This window comes from Simochromis diagramma, unplaced genomic scaffold, assembly GCF_900408965.1.
Source record: "Simochromis diagramma unplaced genomic scaffold, fSimDia1.1 OVJJ01000313.1, whole genome shotgun sequence".
NCBI lineage: Eukaryota > Metazoa > Chordata > Actinopteri > Cichliformes > Cichlidae > Simochromis > Simochromis diagramma.
The window spans coordinates 182,184-199,185 of record NW_024387372.1 but is presented as its reverse complement, the minus strand read 5'-3'; the positions used below and the strand labels follow the sequence as shown (position 1 = coordinate 199,185).

General features: G+C 40.7%; 1 protein-coding gene across 10 annotated transcripts in view; it reads right to left on the bottom strand.

Annotated features, from left to right (window-relative positions):
* The window catches only part of adgrb1a (adhesion G protein-coupled receptor B1a), a 218,172-nt gene that overhangs the window by 102,594 nt on the left and 98,576 nt on the right, over positions 1 to 17,002 (bottom strand). For 7 of the 10 annotated variants that reach the window (XM_040008486.1, XM_040008477.1, XM_040008479.1 and 4 more), the window contains 11 exons: positions 14,781 to 14,939; positions 13,968 to 14,072; positions 11,750 to 11,917; positions 11,200 to 11,379; positions 10,420 to 10,584; positions 9,433 to 9,597; positions 9,204 to 9,305; positions 8,985 to 9,091; positions 8,557 to 8,751; positions 6,404 to 6,472; positions 5,032 to 5,140 (listed from right to left, as the gene is read on the bottom strand). In XM_040008486.1, the coding sequence (XP_039864420.1) occupies positions 5,032 to 5,140; positions 6,404 to 6,472; positions 8,557 to 8,751; positions 8,985 to 9,091; positions 9,204 to 9,305; positions 9,433 to 9,597; positions 10,420 to 10,584; positions 11,200 to 11,379; positions 11,750 to 11,917; positions 13,968 to 14,072; positions 14,781 to 14,939 (1,524 nt within the window). The remainder of the gene's footprint in view (positions 1 to 5,031; positions 5,141 to 6,403; positions 6,473 to 8,556; positions 8,752 to 8,984; positions 9,092 to 9,203; positions 9,306 to 9,432; positions 9,598 to 10,419; positions 10,585 to 11,199; positions 11,380 to 11,749; positions 11,918 to 13,967; positions 14,073 to 14,780; positions 14,940 to 17,002) is intronic. The other 3 variants (XM_040008481.1, XM_040008480.1, XM_040008484.1) reach the window with 3 other exon arrangements.

Here is a 17,002-nt window from a genome sequence, read left to right as displayed (position 1 = left end):
ATGGCACTCTGAACTCCTCTCCTTCAGCTGTGTTGTCCACAAACTCTGACCAAAATGCAGCATACACATCTCTTGATACACCGTCTGCATCAGCTCCTTTTTCATCAATGTAGGTGTATTTTAGAGGGTATATGAGGAGTGCTGGATCTTTGAACTGGCTGATCATCTCCTCCAGAATAGTAACCCTGTGAAGTTTGATGGTAACACAGACAACATCATATGATCCTGCAGAGCTTATTGCTTCATTGCTTATAGATGTATCTGGACTACTGACTGCTGTGTTTGTTGGAGGAAGTGTAATGGATGTGATGACCAGATCATCTTCCTCAAACTGCAGGAATGGTTCATCTATTACAGTGTCATCAAGTTGACAAGACAGAGGCTCTCCAAGGGAGGGTCCAATCATTACCTCAGATGTGTCTAATAATACATCTTCATCAGCATTCCTAGATTCTGATGATGAGACCACAACAGTGTGAGAAGCTTCTTAATCTCCTTGATGTGAGTCAGTCAGTTGTGTAACATTGTTTACATGTGTTTTCCCTCTATCATAAACTTCTTCATCATCTTCATCATTGGAAAATCTTCTTGTGCACAAGTAAAATCTCAACATTCCCATTTTAAGTGCTGAGTAGAGTTCTCCCACTCTGACATCTCCACCAAATACAGCCTCTTCCTGATAGTCTAATATGTCATGACTGAACACCTCCCATCTTCCAAAATTGCTTTTTCCACTTGGAAAGAAAAGATCTTTAGCATACTGTAATATGTCAGCTTTTTTGGAGTCTTTGGGCACATCAAAGGTCCTTGTTCCTCCTCCTCTGCGCTTTCTCACTTGCTTACCTTCATGGATCCACCCTAACTCAATTTTTCGAGTCTTTTTCTCAGCCCATTTGTTGTTTTTTTGCATATGTTCTTTTTCTCTTAGAAACAAATGCCTCCTCGTGATCAGGTTGCTTCTCATTTTCATTGATTCCCATCTTTTCCTTCAATTTTTCAAGCAATGAGTTTTTTCTTGATTCCTTAGTACTTGCACCACTGTTTTCCAAGCAGAACTGTCTGGCAGCTATCTGATCACCATATGTTGGGATGTAACCAGACAGGGTCTTGTTTTCCATGAAATCAATCACTGTGGGATCAATCTGTAATAACAGAGATATTTATTAGTATACAGAAGTACAAGGTATACCTGCTGCCACACCACATGAGGTACCTCACTAAAGAAATGTATGTAAATTTCACATGTGTTTTGATAATTGTCTGTTATTATTTTAGTGGCAGCCATCGATATTTAGCATTTATTCTTTTCCTCTCTTTATGCCAGCAACATTAATCAGATTCTCTAACATGTCATTAATAGAAATATTACAGTATATACAATGCCCACTTTTGAAAAAGTAAATTAGTATTCACGTATCTTTCAGTTGCACAGTGCACAAAGGGTTTAACTCATTGTTTTTTTAAATTGAAGCCAAATATCAATATAAACACAGTTTAATTCATTTGTTTTATATAAACAAGGAAACATTGTGCATCACATAATATAGTGATATATTTAAGAAACCTGGAATCTGCATAGGGTTAATTAGTAACAATTAATAACCGTGGTCATAACAACAACCCAGAGTTATACAGTGGGTTAATTTGTTTTACATTCTCGATTCCATATAGATCCACACCAATGCAGCCTACCGTTACGTCCTCACGCAGTCAAAGCAAGAGAAGCGAAAAGCGCTGTGGTTGCTAACTTAGCAATATGTCACATTTTTAGACGCTGTAACTTCGTAAAAAGCGAGTTTTACAAATTTCCCCCTTGAGAGAGCACTTACGCGTTCTTGTAGCATTCGTAAGAGACAGTCCTCAGGTACACCACGATTCCGAAGAAATCTCAGAAGTGGGCTATCAGTGTTTGGGTCTATGTTGAAAGCAGGGCATTGAAAGTTAAGTGCCAGTTCTGAAGAGCATGAGCTCTCCACATCTACCATGGATTTGGGTTCCCGAACGCAACGCGTTTTACGTTCTTACAATAAAAAATGTTATTCTAATGGTACCTTTTTTTTTTTTACATTTGTACAATATATGATTACGTTCGTACAATATGATAATTATATTGTACGAACGTGATAATTATGTATATTGTAATAACGTGATGTTATGTTGTTCAAACGTGAAAAGTATATTGTACAAACATGAAAAGTATCTTGTTAGAACAATAAACTTTTCACGTTATAACGTGATATACTTCTATTTTTCTTTTGCCTGGGTGGCAGCTCTACGCTTCCGTAGAAGAGAGCAACAGTGGAAGAATTAAATATTCGACAGCACCTGGGTGGAGCACGAGCTTTAAACTCATGCACAAGAGAAATGTCAAATAAAACAGGTTTGTGATAAGAAAACACGGAATCCCCAATTTCCAAATTAAAAACAGATAAACCGCACGATAACACCAGGTCAAGAGTGTGCCCCTGCTGGTGTGTAGGGCCTTGTACAGACTGCACAAAGTTAAAAGATTGAATAAGATTTAAAAACTCCTGAGCAAGCAGTCCATCAGAGCAACAGACATGAATATTAAAATCACCAACTATTAAAATCCGATCATATTTAGGCACAATGTCAGCCAAGAAACATGAAAAGCCATTTAAAAAGTCTTTGTTAAACTTCGGTGGTTGGTAGATTACTGCACACCCAACCGGTTGAAAATGTCCCAGTTCAAACATCAAAAGTTCAAAACTGGAGGGGGGAACCGGTACACGGAGTTGTTTGCAATTATTGCAAGTTATTTTTAAAAACTGTCAATATTCCTCCTCCTCTACCTGATATCCTTGGAGCATTTAAAAATGAGCAGTCGGAGGGCAATATTTCAGAAATGAAGCTAGACTCACCCATTTTCATCCATGTCTCAGTCACAAAAAGGAGATCCAATCCATTTGAAAAAAATAAATCGTTTAAGACAAATGTTTTACTTGCTATGGACCCGGCATTTATTAAAACCCATCCTTGTTGGAGCTGGAGTCTGGGCAGAAGTTGTCTGTGAAGCCCAACTTAATGGGCGCAAATTCACAAAGTTTATTCCACAACGCCCAAGACGTGAAAAACACCGGCGAGCAGGCTCACGTCCACTCGAGCCTACGACAGGAACCAGACAAGGAGCAACATGATCCAGGAGATGCCTTGGGATGCGATGGAATAGACTATAATCCACTGGAGCAGCTGCTAGAGAAAAAGTAAGGCAAGCTTTAAGCTTCACTAGCCGACCGGCACGTTTACCGCGGCGTCTGCAACGATGCGTTGGAGTAGGAGAAAGTGCTCCGCGTAGCAGGTAAGCAGGAACATCAGCCAGGGATAGGGGATACCCTGTTGTTTGTCCTTGCTGATTTGTCAGAAAATATTAAAGATCCAAAAGTTTTTAGCGTTCATATACCAGTCGCGAGTTGATTTGGGTGGCACAAATTGTAAAAAACAAAACAAACAAAAACAAATTGACAGAGACAGACAGCAAGCCACACACACCGGCGCCAATTGTGTTATGATAAATTACGTAATAACTACAACATATGACTTACCTTTGTGGAAATGCTTGGAGCAGACTAACGTGTGAGCTGGAGTGTTCTGGGACGTTATATTTGGTCTTCGAATGGCTGCAATCCAGGCCATCCGTCGCCTCTTTGTTACTTCGGAAACATGGCTTGAACATTTTCTGTTCCACGACAGAATTTGATGAAAAAAAACCAGTTGGCTTCCCGTGGCTGTCATGCGACCGGCTATTGCGGTTAATAATACAACAGCTTCTTGCCATTTTTTGTGTTTCTTTTTATCGCTGTGTGACTGTTTTCTTGTGAAAGCCTGCGTGCGCTTGTACCACTTGCTCTATTGGTGATTCTAAATTGACACTGTAGGTGTGAGCGGTTGTCAAGTCTCTGTGTTGGCCTTGTGACAGACTGGCAACCTGTCCAGGGTGTGCCCCACCTTTCAGCCTATGGTAGCGGGATAGGCTCCAGCAAACTGTGAATTGAATAAGTGAAAGAGAACAAATGGATGGACTAAAGCTTCATAAGATGCAAGGCTAGGACATCTCTGTCTCACGTGTTTTGTTTCCAACACCAACCTTCACCCCCGAGTGAAAGTAATAAGCCCAGTTTTACAAAAGTGCAATTTTAAATCACTGAAAACTGGAGGTACATAGCTATCCAATTAAATAAAATAGCTTGTGAATTGAATTAATATTTGACATTTAAAAAGCTTTACCACTGGGGATACCAGCTATAGCTACCAATTTATTCCTAATGTACTACTTCATTTTCTGTTAGTTCTATCTATAGCTGTTTTCACACATGCACTGTAGAGCTGAACTTTTGCAGACATTACCAGGAGGAACTGAATGTGACAATGCAAATGTCCAGGTCAGCTGGAATGTGTGCTGCCTTCTATGTACTCTACTGTACATGCAGTATAGTGTATGTTCCTTAACAAAGACTAGTTAAAATAAATTCATTGCAGGCTGGTTAGCACTATTGTCTTATCAGAGAAGATTGTGGTATAGATTTGAGCACGTCTGCTTGACTTTTTGCTTGAAGGTGTATTCCAGGGATAGGCTGCAGAAATAATACCGTGTCTTGTCTTTTAACAGAGGAAAAAGGTTCTCCTTGTTCTTGTCAGTCAGGAGCCAGAAAAATCAAATGCATCAAAAATTATTGACATTTTTTTCAAAAAAGAAAAAAAGCATAGTAATTTTCTTTATTTTCTGAAATATGTCTTTTATCTCTGCAGTTTCCTGTTACTTATTGGCCTCTATCAAAAACTGATATGGGCTAAAATCTGACAGGGCATATAGCCATTGGTTGATGGAGCTTTTTTTAGACTGAACCCAAAGGAAATGTCTTTAACCATCAGGCTGCCATCCTGTGTCCTCACTTTTAGTGGTTGCTATTGCATTTATGAAGATTTATCTTCAGAGAATATAGGTGTGATAGGAGAATTTCTTTGATAAAAAGGGAGAGGTGTGGAGATCTCCTCGATGGAGATAAGACTGACCTAGGTTATCGGAGACTTCACACATGTCTTGAATGTCTTTCATCCTCAGGCCAATGACATCCACAAAGTCCTCCACCAGACGGAAAAGCTCTTTGATGTTTGGCCCCAGCTGAGAAAACAGAGACACATGAGAGCAGAATAAAAGAAAAAGGATTATGGATTTGAGGCGAATGTTCTGAAATGCTGTTCGAGCACTTGACACACAAAAGGCCTTTTATAGGAAAAATGTAATTTGAGACAAGTATTGCCATAGCTTCCTGTTTCAGTTCAGTGTCACAATGTCTTATAGCCCACACTACTATAACCAACATGAACATTTACAATTTGTACATCACCATTTTTTCTTTTTGATGACAGGAAATACACTGCAGCTTTGTTCTTATTTTCAATACTGAAGAAAAAGACGGCACACGGTTCTACTGAATGCAGGTGATGAGAAATAAATGGCTGTGATAAAGGCCTCAAGGCTAAAAGCTTGACTTTTTGATTAAATACATTGCAGTGATGCAACATCTGCTATTACATCAAATCACATTTTTTTAAATGGCAAAATAAGTTAGAAAACCTTACATTTCTAAGCAGGGCTGCCACGGTTGGAGTTAATCACCGCTGACAGAAATGGCTGTGCTACTGTAAAGCTAGTCAGAGGCCAAAAGCAGTTCAAACTAAAAAGGTCTCTGAACGTTTGCGAGTGCCTTTGCCACAGCCTAGATCAAAGAGGGGCTTCAATAATATGAAAGAATCTGAACCCCATATTGCTTGTAGTATTAAATGGCACAAAAATTATTTAAAAAAGTGCAAATATGAATGAACTATCAGCATGAAAATGCAAAATGCATCTTTTTTAGTTTAATCAGATGTGATTCACTACTCCCCAATGTTGAAGATAATAACGATAGTAAAGTAAAGTGGTTGAAATGCTAATGCTCGCTCTCCTTCGTGTATTCAGACCATGCTGGGGGAACACAGAGTGTGCCATTTCCATTTTAAGATATCTGAAGCAGTTGGAGTAGAGCAGCTTGTTTTATTTAGCATTATTTCTCTGTCTGCATGCTGAAATTCCTGAGAACAGGCGGATGCTGGACAGCTTGTTGGAGGCACAGAGTGAATAAGTGCAGCAGATGGATGAGTGGGTGTTTGCGTCATTATCTGTAGTTATTTCTGTCTTTCAGCAATTCTCGCATTCCCCTTTCACTTCTCCTCTGTCTGTAAAGACACAGGTGGGCTGTTTGTCCACCTGTGTCTTTGTCATCTCTGCTGCCATCAGTATTTCTCCTTGATTGCTGAAGTTATTATTGCTCACAAAGTTCAAAAGGAGCTGCAATTACAGACAAGGACAGGTCCTATTTTAGAAAGAGAGGCTGATACTAACCAGTTGTGCTTCTTCCCATCTCTCCTTGTTTTCTTCCATCAACAGATTGCTGACTGATTGCACAAAGTTCTGGAAAGGAAAAAAACGATTTGCATTCAGTTTTTTGAAATCCTTCTAGACCCTTCTTAGTGGCTGCCAACTTGGTTATGTAGCAGAATCTGAGGGACAAATATTTGGACAGTTTTTAGCCAGAAATTATAAGTTTGTTGCTATTCAGACAAGGAGAGACTAGAGGATCTTTAAAATCTCACAAAGGACAAAATAGGATTTACAACTTCATCAGTAAGAAGTAAATACAGCAAAAAAATTTAACTACATATTTTACAATATACTTTTACTAACGTGTGCTTTTTATTAAGACACAAACTATAAAATTCCAGGATCTGGTGAAGTTTAAAACAGTGCAAATAATATATAAGGCAAGGAAAGGGATGCTCCCAATCGAAATCTTAGAAAGAGAAGGGAGGTATAATTTTAGAGGGAAGCAGAATTAAAAAAAAAACAAAGAGTAAGAACAACATTGAAAAGGATGTCTATTTCAATAGCAGGAGCTAAATTCTGGAATGAGTTAAAAGAAGAAATAAAAGGTCAGTAGTGATATTAACCAGTTTAAATTAAAACTCAAAAAAGAAATTTTAAATAAGTAAGAATGAAGAAAATGCAATTAACCCAAGACAGCAGTCAAAGTGACTTTTATTTTCTTCTGCAAATTAGCAAATCTAAATATAGTTTTAGTTGAATATGAGAAAATATTTTTTGTAATGTTATGTTCAAAGTTGAAGGCATTGTATACGTTTTTGTTGTTCAAATTTAGATGATGAGGATGTAAACCTGAGGGGGTAGGGCTAAATAAGTATATACTTCTGCCTACTCCTTTTCAAACAACTGTATGGAAAGATTTTATGAAATATTGGTGAATGTATATGTTTGAAATAAAAATGAACTGAACTGAACTTTGTAGCCTAGATTGCACATTGAAATAGAATATCCATTCATCCATCTTTTTTATTCCTCTTATTCAATACATTTGTAGTATAAAACATAGGTTCTATATAAGAAACAGTCAATTTACATTGTTAGGTGGGTAGGGGAACACAGCCTTTCCCAGCTGGAGAGCAGAAGGCATCAACTGAATATCAACATGTATAAATTTGTCATCCTGTGTCTTTCACCTCTACCAGGCCACCAGCGACCTGTCTAGGATCTAGGTTAGGACTGGATTTTTTGTATTATGACTCGTTAGCCGGTGATTGCTCAGATTTATTTTTTATTTTTTGCATTCATTTCACGTAGTTGCAGCCATCATCAACACAATCAACCACTGGGCAACAAATTTTGATCGCAGGGAGATGCACAGGGTAACCTGTGTCCAAAAAACATCATGGTGTAACTCAAATGGGGTGCAAATAACTGCTGTCTAACTTAGAAAGATAGACAGATTGCCAGTGTATTGCAGTCAGTCTGCATGCAAGTCTGAAAGCAACCACGTCTCTTTGGATTAGTGGACTTAACTCTGCTGGTTCTATTCTGTTTATAGTCCTGCATGAAAACAAGGTTGCCTTAGTTGCCCAAGTCATTTTGCAGGGACATGGCTATCCTCCAGCCAAGAGGTTGTTTGTAATTACCAACCTGCTCAATCCACAGTTTCCAACCAGTGTTTCGCATTATATGTAGCCATTGTAGGTTTTTTTTCTCTGTTTAATACTTTTTTATTTGGGTATTCTAAAAGGGCAAAAACTCTATAAAAGGAATATTCAATTCAATTCGATTTTATTTATACAGCGCCAAATCACAACAACAGTCATCTCAAGGCGCTTTATATTGTAAGGTAGACCCTTACAATACATAGAGAGAAAAACACAAAAGTCATATGACCCTTTATGAGCAAGCACTTTGGTGAGAGTGGGAAGGAAAAACTCCCATTTAACAGGAAGAAACCTCCAGCAGAGCCAGGCTCAGGGAGGAGCCGTGACAGGTTGGTGTGAGAGAAGGAGGAACAAAAGAGTTAGACAACAAGACAAAAATCCTAGCTCTAACCCTACATGGGTTGCCAGTGACCTTTTGGATCTTAAGAGATTACCTGTAAGGGAAGAAGACACTTTCACACTGTATTACACGCTGCAGCACAGTGGTAAAACCGTGTACCAGCTCACCCTCGTGTCCTCATTGCTGGGGCTGTAATATGTCCTCCTGAAGATCTCTGTCATGTTCTTCAGCACATCTACAATGGCCAGCAAATCACCACTATAGCTGGTTCCATCACTGGATATTTCCCTCAGCTTTGTCATTACTTCTGATACTCCATCTCCCACAAGGCCACGCTGGGCTTTGGACAGATGCTCCCGAGTCTAGCAGAGAAAGTGGCTTCTGTTAGTTTTCACAGTTAGTGGTCAACACAGCAGCAGTATCCATGTCTTTTTTTCAAAAGTGATAACACAGCATAATAACAGTTCAATGTAACTTAGACTTAATGAAAAAAAAAGAATTAACATGTATGCCATGTGTCATACATTTTTACCCAGACACAGCTAAAACATTGCAATATCTTCATATGCATCTTTTGCAAGTTATTTAGACTCACTAAAGTCTGTATGCTGCGATAGTCATTAGAAATGCACTTCATATAAGTGGGATTCTCCCAGTAGGCAATGCCCTCCTCATCCAGGGTGCAGCGGCGAAGGATAAGCCCTGTATGGGGAAACACATGAGGATTAACCTTCAATTATTTGGTGAGCCCTTGTTACATCATGCTTTTACAGGACATGCAAATGTAATCTTTCTACATGCAGGAAGAGCTCACCCATGGCATTGGGAGGACAGCGTACTGCTGCTGTATCTCCAGCTGGAGTCATCTTCCACACAACATTAGAGTAGTTGTCTTCTCCACATATTTCATGTGGTTCTGTTACCAGAGAAACATCAAAGTGTGTCATGCAACTGTATTAATCACATAACCAGGAGGTAGACTGTCTAAGTAGTGCACTTTTCAGTCTTTGATGTAGTGGAGCAAACTGCGCCCACCCACTGACCTGGGCATCTCTTTTTGTTACAGCTGCGGACCTCTTCCCGCTCTCCAGGACAAGGCTGCCCTCCAAAAAAGGGCCCATAACAAATCCGGTTTCTCTGCTGACTCCCCCCTCCGCAGGTTTTAGAACAACCCGACCACAAGGACCAGGTCTGCCACTTGCCATCCACTAAGAGAACGAGTGAATAATAATAATGAAATACAACAGGAACGTGTAAATTTTACACATTTGCTATCAATGAAGTGAATTTAACCAACCATGACCACAATGTTCTGTTTTTATATTTATGAAATCTCATTTAGCACAGTAGGCTCAAAAAGAGATCGCCATGGTGGATTGTCCACCTCCATCTCGCCCTGTCCCTAGCATCCTCATCTTTCCCACTAATCCCTCTGCAGGTCCTCTTTTACTACATCCATGAATCTTCTCAGTGGTCTTCCTCTTGCCTGGGAGCTCCATATTTAACATCTTTTATATACACTATCCCTTCTCTCCACATGTCCAAACAATCTCAGCCTTGCTTCACCAATTATGTCTCAAAAGCACTTAACCTGAGCTGTATCTCTGATGTCCTCACTCTAACCCTGTGCATCTGTATCACTCCCAATACAAATCTGGGTATCTTCAACTCTGCCACTTCCAGCTTATCCTCATGTATTTTTGTTAGTTCTACCATCTCCAAACTGTACATCACAGCAGGTCACACTGCTGTCTTGTCAATCTTTAATTTCACTCATGCTGTTGTTCTTCTGTCACAATGATAACCTAGTATAGCCTCATAATAAAAACATGGAGTTGAAAATAAGCTCTCCAATAAAAAAAACCCCAAATTTTATTAAAGAAGTGAGAAAAGGAAATCAAATATTCTAAATTTAGGTCATTACGAAATACTATAAAATACAATGCTAGTAATCTGAAGGTCTGTGTAATTTGTAGTAAATGTGGAGTTAAGTAACTATCTTTCTTCAACTTAGCATCTGGCTCTCTTACCTGGACACTCTCCAAGGAAGCAGTCGACAGTCTCCAGCCACTCGCCTCTGCACTCAGCACCCCCATATGAGGGGCCATTACACTCCCTGGTTCTCTGCATGGTCCCATTAGAACAGGAGGCAGAGCAGGAGCTCCAGCTGGACCACTCATTCCAGACGCCATCCACTGAGAGAGGCCAAGGTCACCACAGCAACAAGAAAACAGAGCAAAAGAGAACGCTATCTGTTTGAAATACTATAACACTCAAAATACAACAAACACATTTTATAAATAGAGTTGTACCGTTCCAATTCTTGAGCAGACTTTTCACATTAACATGATTTTTTCTACTGGAGCAGCTCATAGCTGCTTGAATAGACAAACTACAGGTTCAGTATATTTTAGGTAAACTAGTTTTGTGTTTCCAGGGTTGTGCTCAGAACTCTAAAACAGCATGCCCAGTAGCGTTCATAGTCGCAGACTTTTGAAACAGTCAGACCTTTGTGCACATGTAAGATAATGTCATGTTCACACTCACAAACATGCAGATACAGCAACTACATTTTTTGCTTAAGGAATAAAGATAACCTGAATTCTTCTTATTCTTCACCTCCCCACACTTGGCTTACTGCTGTGTGAGGTGGGAGTGATTGTTAAATCTGTATGTTTTATGCCCCACTGTACATAAGTGCAAGTGGGTGGGGGTTTGGCATGATGTTAAATAATCTAATAAGTGGCCTAAATCATTATTAACATTACCATGAAAATCTTCAGAAATCAAATCAAATCTGAGGTCCTTACCCGGACAGACTGCTATATTGCAGAATTTGGTCTGTTTCTCTGGCCCTTCACATGGATCTCCCCCAAACTGCGGAGGGGTGCAGGTTCGTGTTCGAGACCTGTAACCTCGGCCACAGGTAGATGAACACAGACTCCATGGTGACCATTCGTCCCATGCTCCGTGCACTGCAATCAGAGCAGCTAGCGTATGATTTATAGACAGACAAACACCAAGACAACACAATACCTTCACTGCCACAGTGAACCGTGGGCAGTTATCTGGGATAATCTGTGCTAATTCAATGTGGTCACTGTACTTTCAAAGTTGAGGAGTCTCCCAGTATGTCTGCTCTGGTTGTATGAGAGTGTGAGAATATCCTAAAATCTCTAAAACCGCAAACCCAGTCATGCTTGTGAGGTGAGGTGTACGTTGTCCCATAGGCCACAGACTTGCTGCAACTGTGGCGCTGAATCATGTGGGTCTCGTAAGGGTGAGGCAGGGTCCTGGAGAGGGCTGGGTGAGCACAGGGAGGCAGCAGGAGGGATTTTGGGGTGGGGGGTGGGAGCTTACCTGGACAAACAGCAGAGTTGTTGCAAGGTCTCTGCTCTCTCAGTGGCCCACTACACTGGGTGCTGTAGGAGGAGGACACACAGAAACGAGTGCGACTCTGCCAGCCCTCCCCACATGTGGCAGAACACACACTCCACGATGACCACTCCTCACCTGAAGCTGAGTCTACTGAGGAGGAAGGGATGGGTAAAGGAGGATAGGGGAAAAAAGAGGAGCGAAAGGAAAGGAGAGGACCATAACTAATTATCATGCAGGATCTAGCCTCTGTGGCCAAAAGAGGAAGGGTTGTGCTCTGATAAAGGGTACATTCTCGCTGTGCTGCATTTAAGGGCTGCCTCCATTAAAGGCGTAATTTTTCCTGACTAGTATATGAATCTGTTCCAAAGGTGTTGATAAATGTCCTTTCTTTAGCAGACAAAGATAATGGTGCCTAGTCAGTCTTCAAATCCACTACAGAATAGAGACAAGAAAGTGAAATTTTCCTGTCCAAGTTAAATTTCTAACGCTCTACACAATGTTGTCCTTCAGTGGAGACAGCCCCTGAAATGGGCTCCAGCTTTTGGTCTGCTGCTGGTCTTTTCCTTCGCTGAGTTTCTGATGTCATATCCTTAGCATCGACTTCCAGTGGAAATTAATGCCCATGACTCTGGATATGTCAGCGATTTTTTCACTGCCCACGACTGCCTCTTCAGTGGGTCACTTTACCAATAAGGGAAAAGTGGGCAGTCTCAGGTGGGAAGCAGGGAAAGAAGTAAACAGGAAGTGGGGAATCAATTAGCAAATAAAAGTAATACTCCACTCAAAACCTATCTTTGCTGTAAATTTTACCCCCGTATCTTCAACAGATCTCAGTGGCTTTGTATGTTGTCTTGTTTTCCAAAGACCAATAGCTGTGGTCCAGGGTGTGCCATGTCTTTTGCCCTGTGACAGCTTGGTCAGGGTTCAACAACCCCAGCCACAGGTGGACTCTGGAGGTGATTAGCCCAGTTTAGCAGTGAGAGTTGAGATCCAGTTAAATCTAAACATTTGTTATGTAGTTATGTTCCAGAGCAGCTTCCAGGAGTGCAGGAACCTTCTGAAGGTTTGAGGTTACAATATCATATTAATGTCACCGTGTATGTTTGGAATTTGTGGGGAAATACTTCCACCATAGTAATTAAATACTGTGTGTCTGCCACTGACTTCTAATTTTATAAGCTATGCTACAGTGGTGGGTGTATAACTATGACAAAGTAGGATTACGCATTGTAATAATGCGATTTAGTTGAATGTTCAAATAAGCAACCAATTAAATATATTATTTTTTAATATATAGTAAATAAATATGTTACAGTGTTTCCTTGTTCGCTGTTGCCCCATTGTGTGGGAGGAAGAAATGAAAACTGACTATCCACTGAAATAAAGTCATTACACCAGGAGGAAAATGTAAACCATAACATAACAGATGGGCTTTTAAATGGCAATAATCTTGTAATGCAACCTGCTATTTTTACGTGGAACTCTATCCAACACTGCTCAGCTAGGCTACCCTCCAGCTCTATATTTTAACCCTTTCACGCATAGTGGTCACTACAGTGGACAGCTATTCAAAGGCTGTTTTCTTGTATTTGTGTCAGTGTTGATGGTATACTTGCACATAAACACAACACACAGCGTATATTGTTCATTCGTTTGTCAAATTCATAAGTCAAAACGTATGTTGTCCACCTAAGTGGACATGTACAAAACTTTTTGAAAAGTACATGTTTAAAAAAAAATGAAGTTCAAAAATCTTTTTTTCATGCCTAAAGATGAATAAAAATACTTAAGAAAAAAAAATCCTGATTGAGGTTGTCATAATTCGTGCATGAAAGGGTTAAGGACAGAAATGAAATTTGTCTTCCTCACAAATAAAGCATGAATAAGATCCAAATTTGTTGAACTTTTGGGTGGAGTATCACTTAGAAGGAAGACTTCATTTGATGTGTTGTTTTACAGACAGGGGACCATGTCCTGCCATAATTTCACAAAAATACAATTTTACCATGTTCAGGCAGGGTCCATGTTGGAATTAGTCCATTGCGGACGAGGCACTACTGTGGGAGATTTTGATAGATGTGCTGTAAGTGAATGCAACTCTCTCTATTGTGGGTGTCATGTTTTTTGTGTGATATGCTGCTATCACCCAAGCTGCCGCAGTGACTGATGCATGGGATCCCTCTGCGTCCCGTTGTCTTACCTGTCTGAGAACTCTGCTGTCCGCTGCGGGGCTTGTCTGCGTCATCACGCTTGCGGCTGTCCACCGAGCGAAGCGATTGGCTGCGAGAGAGATGGCGACCTTTGCCTAAAGGGGGGTGAGGCAAGGCCGGGGGAAGGAGGGGCGGGGGTTAGCAACCAGAGCTCCTTCATTAATGCCTTATATTTGGGACACAACCGTGACGTGATTGGTCACCCAGAACAGCATCAGCCAAACTTGGGACTTGTGTTGTGCTGTCTGTGTTAGTGTGCTGTGTGTGTGCGCAGTAGTCTCTTTATATTGTCAGCTGTTGTATAATGTTCCTTGTGATGGCATAACTAAATAGAAAAGACATGCAATAACATCAACAGTAATGAGTGTAATCTGATTTTTTAGCTGTCAGTCATGCACCGCCAGTTCTGTACAAATAAAGAAAGCTCTAACCAGTGAAACATTGCAGCGAAAGCACTTCTTGGTAAATGGCTTCAATAAAACAGAACTCTGATGTTGTTTTCATGTCCCTTTAGTCATTTGTGGGCTAATGATGTTGACATACTGCCTAAAAACCTGACCATGTCATTCTTATTTTTCATCGATCAAAGTCCCCTTTCCAACATGCACTCTTTAAGTCACAACTCTGACTTACAGAGAATGGATACATAAGCACATGAACAAGATGTTAAGAAAGGAAAGGTAAAGAAAAAGTAGTTGTACAAGCACAGTTTGGACACACCACATATTTGTATTTACTCACAGAGCTTAAAGCACCCTCACTGACAGACATAGAAAAATGAACACGAAGAATAAGGAGCTTACCAGTGCAGGACTGCGAGTTGCAGGGCCGGCCCTCCTCCACTATGCCCTCACACAGGTACGACTCCTCCGGAGGTGACCGACAGGTCCGAATCCGGGTTTGGATCCCTCCACCACACTCGCTGCTGCACTGTGCCCATTGGCCCCACACACTCCAGCCACCTGGAGACACACAGACAGTAGTGGTTACTTACTGTGTGTTAACTTAGCAGCAGTGTTTTTCACTTGTAATGCCATGTGTTGTTGAGCTCATCTAATGGAGAGTGATCTTCAAATCCTACAATCCTCTGTGCAAAGCTTCAGTTTTGAAGAGCTGCCAAGGCATATAGTGTGTAGGAAGAAACACAGCTTGGAGCTGAACATCTCCAATCTTAAAAAAATGACAAATAACAACAGATGCAAAATGTATGCCATAATGATGCTAACACAGCCCTACCTCATACTGGGAAGCCTACATTCCAAGAGTTAGGTCAGTCAAGCATACTGTGATGACAAGGTTTGCATGTATGTAGAATTTTGACGCCGTGTGATTTAGAGAAAGGTTTGGTTTTCTGTCATAAACTGTGCGTGGCAGGCAGGAATGGAGGACCCAGATGCAGAGTCCAGGATGTGAAAAGTAACTCAAAAAGCAGCTTTAATGCTGAACACTAGGAAAAACTCTACTAAACTTGAAGATACAAAATAGGCTTGGCAGACAGAACACACAGACAGGTATGAGGAAGATCGCAATGCTGGACAGAAGAAAAGAAAAAGGTTTAAATACACAGGGAATGACGATAGAACAGGAAAGTCATGGGGAACACAACTGGGGCAGATTACACACAACGAGACAGAGGACGCAAAGCTAAACATAACACACGAGACAAGATACCTTCAAAATAAGAGAAACAAAGCAAAACAAGGTGCACACAGACAGGAGACTACCAAAGTAAAACAGGAAGTAATGGGAACACACAGAGAGTTGCAGATAGACAGAGACATGACTGGGGAAGCACCGATATCATGACAGGCAGGGAACACCAAATGAAACACAAGGGAGACACAAGAACTCACAATAAATATAATCACAGCCACACAGAGGACGACAGAGGGCAAAGACACAAGGGGGGATCCTAAATAATCCAAATCTAAACAGGAACAACCTAGACACTAGAGAATCAACTTAAGACTACCAAAAAGGACTTAAACATGAAACATAATATAAAATGACATCAAAACATGGGAAAATGAGCTAGGATCGAGACGGGCGCTGTTAGAATCAGCAATTAACCTTGTTACATTTCTACACAGTGTTAAGGTGGTTACTATAACCTTTAGCTTTTAAAGTAAATTCTAAAATTCTGTCTATTTCTAATACTTAAGAGTTCATAGAGTTGCAACAGTGATTACCTGTCAGAATAGTTATCCTTTGTATAACTACCTCAAGCTGCTTTTCAAGCCACTTAAAGAAGTGCAGACACTTTTCTTTCCAAGCTCCTTAGACTACAATAACCTGGATGACTGAGAACCTTCACAGACAGGTTCTGACAGGCTAAGGTTCTGCAGACACAACAACAGTTCAAAATGCTAGCACTAATCAGGGAATAATGCTTAGCTGACATAAACAAGAACTATATCCAATGCAAAAAGAATATATTTCAGGACGCTCCAAAAGCCCATTGCCCAAATCAGAGCTCTTCTGCAACCTCCAGCTGCTGACAATACTTCACATCAACCTCCAACCACAACTTCTACTGAAGCCTTCACCACTTCCTTTGCAGGATGCTTGATCCCCAAGAAATTTTCCCCTCTCCAGGGAGCAGTAGTTGTAAAGACCGTTCACTTTGTTGCAACTTGACCAGTCAAACAAAAAAGAGCACACCCATCAGAAACTGTAGCTGTACCGACAGGCAGAGCTAAGGCAAATCCCCCACCAAGTTTACAGTTACTAGCAAACGTTTGTTTTGGTCAAAACATGCAAGCCCTGCAGGCTCTAATTGATTCTGGAGCAGAGCAAAGGTTTTTCTATCATTGATTGATTAACAATTAGGGATTAATGTGAAATGTCTGAAAGAACCTGCTGTTTTGCCTGCTGTTAGATAGATTCCTGTAACCTCTAGCCTAGCCCCTAGGAAAGTATTTGGTTCGGTTGCTAGAAGGAGTGACAGTGATCAGGATCCCGATTGTCATCTTTCATCACAGTGGTTTCTTCCATCTACCTTCGCCAGATTGTTAAGTTGCAGTTG